The 7,865-nt window shown below is 44.1% G+C and overlaps 1 protein-coding gene across 1 annotated transcript in view; it reads right to left on the bottom strand.

Moving 5' to 3' along the window:
- Positions 1-2,523, bottom strand: part of mrpl23 (mitochondrial ribosomal protein L23) — a 29,246-nt gene extending 26,723 nt beyond the window's left edge. Inside the window, exons 1-2 of the mRNA XM_084672413.1 lie at positions 2,386-2,523; positions 1,655-1,777 (exon numbers count right to left, since the gene is read on the bottom strand). Coding sequence (XP_084528539.1) covers positions 1,655-1,777; positions 2,386-2,402 — 140 coding nt within the window. The 5' untranslated portion in view covers positions 2,403-2,523. The remainder of the gene's footprint in view (positions 1-1,654; positions 1,778-2,385) is intronic.
- Positions 2,524-7,865: the final 5,342 nt, after the last annotated feature.

Here is a 7,865-nt window from a genome sequence, read left to right as displayed (position 1 = left end):
CCAGGACATGGAACCACTTGCTGTGACATAACATCCAGTAAACTTCATTAGGTGAAAAGAGAGGGTCTGGTTCCAGATCGGAGAGAGCGCCGGTGTTTACGGCTAGGAGCAAACGCAGAGATGAAACAGAGGGATCACCATGGCGATTGGGACGTTGTTTGGCACAACAGCCTTGCCTCTCGTGCAGGGAGCCACAGTAGCCCACTCATGACTGTCAGTGACATAGGAACACTGCACGCTCGCTTGTAAAACAATACACGCCGTGTGCGCGCGGGTGGAATTCTCTCGGCATGTCAGCTTAAGTGGAGTTCACAAGGTGTAAAAAGAATGAATATATACTGTGTGTGTGTGTGTGTGTGTGCGTGCATGCAGCTTCCCCTGACAAAGCCTGAACTCTGATACAGGAAGGGCATATGTAAGAAGCAGAAACTTGATGATGTTGCTGGAAGGAGGAAATACTTAGAGACCGCATAAGGAATCAAAGAACAATTGACAAGAGAAAAGGGCCCTAGCAAGTAGGCAAGTAGACAGACAGACAGACAGACAGACAGACGTAACACCAGTTCATGGGAAGCAGGCTGTGTATGTTTGGAAGTAGAGACATTACAATAGTGGGTCCAGAAAGAGAAGGGGGTGGAACAGAGAGAGGGATAGAGGAGCAGAAATCAAGAAAAACTGAGCGAAAGAGAAGAGAGAGAGTGGAGGACAGACGGGGTCAGAGCAATGCAACATGCGTGTATCGCCTGGGATCCAAGTGCTGCCGGTGTGGTTTCTCCCTCGAGACAAACAACACGACCCCTCTCATTAGCACCCGTTTACTGTCTGCCCAACACAGGGCGAGCTTTTAGTGCCACCACACACACCATCAGCACTCCCAAGAGCAGACAGCAACATGCACAGTTGTGTGTGTGTGTGTGTGTGTGTGTGTGTGTAACTGTCATAGAACCCCTTCTCTTCTGACACCTGCTCAGTCAGTCCATCCCCTCACATGTAGGCACACAGAATGAAATGACATGAGAAATGACCCAAACCTGGCGGAGAAGAGCCATGTCTGGGAGTGGGAACCTGAATGAACAGATCAGACGTAAACCCCTAAGAGGCATCTCCCAAGACTTCAATCTGAAGCCCTGATCGCTGTGTGTGTGTGTGTGTGTGTGTGTGTGTGTGTGTGTGTGTGTGTGTGTGTGTGTGTGAGAGGGGGGGGGCTGTCCCAAAGGGAGGGTTGCCAGGTTCCCATTCTAGACACTATTATGACATCATTCATCGTAGATATTTTTCCAACCACAGACTTCCAATCACTGACAGTAGCTAGCTCTTCCACGTGCACTGAAGCAAACATCAACTGGCTATGAAGTGTCAAGAACTGTATTATTGAGTCTTCTTGGAATCCAGTCTTAGCCTTGCATACTGTTAATAAAACATGCTTAATTGAAATGTGTTTTCCCCCTTAAACTCTAAAACACCACGTCCATCAACCTCAATAAGTGGGTGAAGGCCTCAGCTGTGAAAACCAACAATCTCCATTTATAAGCTTAGCACTCCGCCTGGTGGACGAAAGTGTGAACTACAGGACCAGGAAAAACGGACCGTCAACACTCCAAATATTAACAGAAACTTTTGTTCTTTCCGAAGTTTTGTTCACAGATAGACTTACTCCATCGGGATGCGGAATTGGACGGTATCCGGGGGTTGTTCCTTCCCAGGTCGGACCAGGGTGAGGGCAAAGGGAGGCCTGAACATCTTCAGCTGGGGGTTCCCTGCCTGATACAGTGGGTATCTGAAGGGAGCAGGTCAGATCGCGCACAGTCAAGGGATAAGACTGCAAAACGGCCTTTCAACTAGCATCAGATTAATCGGTGGAAAATAAAAGCTTTCTAAATGTGCTAGACAAGGGGACATCATATGGTCTTGCTTTAATTCCAACACCTGTAATTAATCTGTGCAGATAAATACATGGAGAATTAAGGTGTCTGTCTGGGATGCAATGCAAAAAAGAATCACGTCGTGCCAATTTATTGAGGGTAACTTTCAAGTCAAAAAGCTCGTAATGCACTTGATTGCTGCTGGAACAGTTAGCAGGCTAACGCCGGAGTATCTAGATAGCTAACTAGCTCTTGCGATCTATCTAGATAGAACAACACAATCTACGAAGATAATTTCAAAAAGTAATCGGTGTGTATTTTATAGACCCTGGCAAGTTAGTTAGTCTATCTAATTAGTTGACTAGCAGCACATGTAGCTACTTACATAGCTACATGATTACACAGACGACTGAGCGCTAAGCTAGCTAGCTAGCTAGCTAATAGAAGAGCAAATATAAACAGTATCTGGGCATGATGCAGATTTCTGATAATTGCAGCATAATCTTGAACCATTGGTACTTACATCAGTCTTCTCGCCATAACACAACTCCCTTGTTTTGATCTTAAGCAAGCTGGGTGAGGTTTGTTGTCTTCTCAAGGGTACACGTGGGGAGTACTTCCAGGGATGATGACAGACGCATGCGCACAAGCTTTAGGGAGGGCGCGATGCCCTTGAAGTACAGAAGGGCACTTTTTGACCTAGTGCTGCATACCTGATGTGGCCGTTAACTCTTACACAGACATTGTTGAGGGGAACACTACTCCTGCACGTATTCGGACACGAATTGCTTTTACATGATTCAATGCTTGGTTAAAAAATGACGAAAATGAGTGGTACTTCGAATATACCGATATTGAGTTTGCAGACAATATTTGAAAGGGCCCTTCAATATTGTCATTGGGATCAATGACAATATTGAATGTCCTCACCGAAGGTTTTTGGCAATATCACAGTGGAATTTCTAAATGTAATTCCAAATAAATAACCTTTAATAATGCCAAATTCCCAGTTTAACATGAATAAAATGCAGTGTGATAATTGTTCACGTTAAATAGCAATGTAGTTGTTACTACTCTGTCTATGACCCACCTCAGCAGACAGAGGGAAACCTTCTCCCACGGGCTCATTCTGACATTCACACCCACTCCAGTGTATTGACTGTCAGGGGAAGGAGAAATGAGGGTCCCCTGAGGGGAAAATGAATCCAGACTCAGTTGGCTCTCTGGTGCTGGCAGGGGCTGTATTGCTCACTGAAAGAGAGTCTTTGCCAGGAAGGGAAGTTTCCATCAGTCAGGCCCTGCTGCCTCCCTCTTGAATGAGGAATTAGTCCGACAATGATGAGGTTCTAGTTCCCCCCTCCCTGTCTTGACTGTCTGATCATACTGCTCCGGTGACATACTAGATCATGATCTCTTGTTAGCAAAGATGCAAAGCAACGAAGTTCAAATACTTTGTTAATGTTTTTAAGTTGATTTTCTGGTATCAAAACTTTACGTCACTATTTACAAATTACACTCCTTAAATGTATTACACATATACATGTACTTTCTACTTCTTACATTTTTAAGAAAGGCTCCTTACTTTAGTTTTAATCTAACTAGTGGCAAGGTCATTATTATTTCTCATTGCGCGCCTTCTTTCCTTCTATCACACGCAACAAACGTAAGCTAGTATACGAAGCTGGAGCAAGGCAATAAGGCAGCAAGAAGAATAATTTCTAAAAGTAAAAAAAATAAAATAATAACGTTTGCAGAATTGATTAGGACTATTAGGCCAATTTAAATGTGCGTTTTAGACTTCTTCAGTTAGCCCACAGTTCAATCCCACACAGCAGCCAGTAGGCTAGTTAGCTAAGTATGTAGAAGTTACTTACCCGGTCTGGTCTGAAGCTAGGAGCAAAACGGAGCACAGCCGGCTTCTCCAGATGAACAAATGGTATGTCGGCTAGGATGCGCTCTTCTGCACTGCAGCTGATATGATAGTTCTCCAAAGCACCGGATGTTCCCGCTAGCCAGCTACAGTGCTAGCTAACAACCAGTTAGCTACTACTTCAGTAGTCAGCTTTGTTTTCCCTGTATTTGCTCTGTTGAACTAGTATTGTGGTGAGACTGATACATTATTAAAGCAATAAACTACGAGGAAGTTATTAAATGATGATCATAAGTCCTGTAAAGCAATCAATGCCATTCAATATCCGAACTATTGGAGTGGATAACACCAGAGCCCGTCTACAGATATATTATTACATATTACACATTCTCTGATCACAGTGTGTTCAACTACGTGCAGCGCAGGTGGCGCCGACAGTCGGCCCAGCGCTGCATAAACTCTTACTAGCAGAGCGGGGAAGGGTCAAACTCCAGTAGGGATTAAGAACCTTCTTCCTGAGACCCTTAGTTCTGTGAGCCAATGGGGTTTGAGTATGACCTCTTTCCGGAAGCCCCAATTCCGTAAACCAATGGGTTTTGACATAATTTAGGCTGCGTGTACTACCGCGCACTTGTGCACTTCGAGCACTGACTTTCAGTAGCTACTTAGGGTGCTTCACTCACAAAACCAGCAGAATGCAGTGCACTGAAAGTACCCGGATGGCGGTACGGAAACGGTCCAAAAAAACAGTGTACAACGATGGACACTACCCGCCCTAAACGGGCGCCATCTTGGCTACATAGTCGACTGCCCTTTCGGCAGATTTTTCCACTTGGGGTGGAGAAGCTTAATTAATAATTTTAGTGGAACAGCGAGTCCTAGTTGTGTGTGCTTGAACTATTGATTTATGCAAAAAACATCTAAATGTCCAATAAACTAAACCAAAAAGTATCTCTCTTTATGTTTATAAACTATGATTATGTTGTAAATGTGGGTCGAGCCAGCTACTTTAATCATCTAAAAACACAACATTTTGTGATAAAGTTCGCCATACGTAGCGCTAGCCACCATGCTAAATTTAGCTATTAAACACTATTGACTTTGGCTAACGCCAATGTTCAACGTAGTCTAAATCAAAATCATTACACCTACAATACATCCTCTGACCAGCGGGGACGATAACATCTGCATGAGAGGGGCCTGAGGAGAGAGGTCTGCAATACCTGGAGGAAGAATACACAAGATAAACAGGTAAAGTAATAACAGATTCTGTCTTTCCTTGTGCTGGATCAAATCAAATGTATTTGTATAGCCCTTTTTACATGCAAGCATGTCACAGAGGGCTTCACATACGCCCATAGAACTGCCCATCAACCAACCTAAACCCTCAAGGAAGACAAGGAAAAACTCCCAGAAAAACTCCCAACGGGTGAAAAAATTGAAGAAACCTTGGGAGGAGCAATTCAGAGAGGGATCCCCTCCTCCAGAGACGGTTGGTGAGAGAGAGGAGCAGAACACAGGCTAAACATAGTCATACAGTGTCAATGGGTTTTGAAACACCAAAATCCATTGTTCGGCTTTATAGACGTTGGATGGGACCGGGAAACTCGCTGTTGGCCGTCATGGAGGCTGGATTCCGATTGACGACCTGGTCTAGCGTTGGTAGACCAACGACCAGGCAGGTCCTGACAGCTCAAACCCCCCACACCGATACAGTTAGCCTATAATAGAATGAGATCCCCACCGGTCAAGTGTGGGCTAGTGCAGCAATTTAGCAGAGCTAAAAGGGTATTTGATGCAGCCCCACACACCAAGACAGCGACAGCCCCCCTCGGTTGGAACATTGAATATGTTCCAGGGGAAAGAACTCTAAAATAGGTTATACTTATACAAATAAGGATGAAAACAACCAGTCCCCCGTTGTCTCCAACTAGTAACAAAAACAATAACAATAACAATATACAGCAACGGAACTACAACAGTAACAATATACAGTAACAGGTTCATTTGTAACATCTAGATGGGCAATGTGAATATAAGCTATAATTACAATTTAAAAGTTGCATGTGATACACACATAGGCATACGCACACCCCAGGTTTACATAGAAAGTACACACATACTTACCTTAACAATCATATCATTTACAACATGACTGGATGACCTCAGAGATGTGCCATTAGTCATGGTTGAGAGGGGATGAATCAGGGCTTGAGGTCGGTCCAAGAAACAGAAAATATGTATTTGATTGTGTGTGTGTGTGTGTGTTTGTGCAAGCATGCATGTGTTCATGTGTGTGTGTATATGAGTGTGTTTAATGACCCTAGAAAATCTCGCGGTAGCAGCAGGAGAGTTTGGTGGGTTTGTGAGGGCAGCTCCAGCCAGCCAGGGTGGAGGAGGGATGTCCAGATGAGCCGATTCAACCTCCACTAAAGTCTCACACACTGTTGTCCAACTCAACCATTTATAGCTCAGTATGATGTCAGCATGTGTGTTGTTAGGCCATTCCCTTTAGTGAATGATATTATCTCATTTAACTGGCGTTGATATGGGTCATGTGTCGACATTTATGTCGTTAGCAGTATTTATTGGCTTTCACATGACCACCATGACAACCATTCTCATTATATTTAGCTTGCTTTTACAATATGTTCGGTCTGCAATCTGGTCAAAGCCTTTTATAAGGGCTTGGCGTCCAAGCATTTGGTGCGACTTTCTAAAGGAGTAGCCACACACTTAAAAACACATCTTAATAGTTTGTTTGGTGTTGAAGTGTAGTCATCACCTCTGAGTATAGTTTCAAAGGGTTATTTCTCAGTAGTGCATAATTACTGAACTATGGTTACCATTAAGGCATTCAGGGGTTGAATTGGAAGCATTGCAGTGCTTTCTGATTATTTCTGTGCATTTTTGTCTTCTTACACTCTTAACTTTGCAGGTCTACACTTTGATTGACCTTTCTTTTTCCCGTGCGTGCATGTGTGTGATAGAGTGAGGGATCATGTCAGGGGTAGGGTAAGTGCGTCTTTGCCAGGTGACAAAGTAAAATAAAAGAGAGAGTGAGAGAAAGAGAGCGTGAAAGATAGAGAGCGTGAGAGACAGAGAGAGTGAGAGACATAGGGTGAGAGACATAGAGAGTGAGATACAGAGAGAGTGAGAGACATAGGGTGAGAGACATAGAGTGAGAGGCAGAGAGAGTGAGAGACATAGGGTGAGAGACATAGAGAGTGAGAGGCAGAGAGAGTGAGAGACATAGGGTGAGAGACATAGAGAGTGAGAGGCAGAGAGAGTGAGAGACAGAGAGAGTGAGAGACATAGAGTGAGAGACATAGAGTGAGATATACGGAGAGTGAGAGACAGAGTAAGAGAAATAGAGAGTGACAGAGTGTGAGAGAAAGCTGGACGGATGTATTAAGTCTTGGTCTACACCAGGATTGTCCCACCAGAGCAAGAACCTTATGGAAACTTTCTCCTTAGTTCTGGGGCAGCGAGAGTGAGGGGGGTGCTGGTATTGAATATCCCAGAGAAAGGGGAAATAGTATATTGAAGATCCAGACAGGAAGATGGAAAAGTTTGTCAGTTGAAGTGAATAGTTTCGCTTGTAGAAAGACCAGTTTACGTCTACTAAAGGAGACTACCACTCTGTACTGCTTTACGACTGGGGACTGAAGATGGGATATATTAATTCAGGTTTATTGGACATGTAAATACTTTTAATTGAGTGGTTTAAAGACAGAGATAGTAAAGAAGAGTAGTTTGGGCTGCTATTCTGAACACAGTATGTTGAGCAGGTCTGGACCACAGAACGAAAGGGCAAAGAGGAGAAGTTTGATCCAGTCTAAAAGTAGGACCTAGAGCAGGTGTGGGCCATTAGTGAAGTGTGGGACTGTAACAACAAGATAGAAAGATCTGGAACCAAGAGGGCCAAAAGTGTAGGACTGGACTCAAACAAGAAAACGTGTGATGGGTCAGAACCAGACAGAGAGACAATGTGCTGGGTCTGTCAGAGAGAGGGATGAAGGTGTGGGGTCAAGGGTCAATGGAGATGCTATGCATGCTGTTTGTCACAGCTCAAGGTGAGGGGGAGGAAGGGGGGATTCTTTTTTCTGGCAGCTGTTGACAAAACAATTTTT

The sequence above is a fragment of the Hypomesus nipponensis genome, chromosome 14 (assembly GCF_054491055.1).
Source record: "Hypomesus nipponensis isolate SF chromosome 14, ASM5449105v1, whole genome shotgun sequence".
In the NCBI taxonomy this organism is placed as follows: domain Eukaryota; kingdom Metazoa; phylum Chordata; class Actinopteri; order Osmeriformes; family Osmeridae; genus Hypomesus; species Hypomesus nipponensis.
This window is presented reverse-complemented; position numbering and strand designations above follow the sequence as displayed.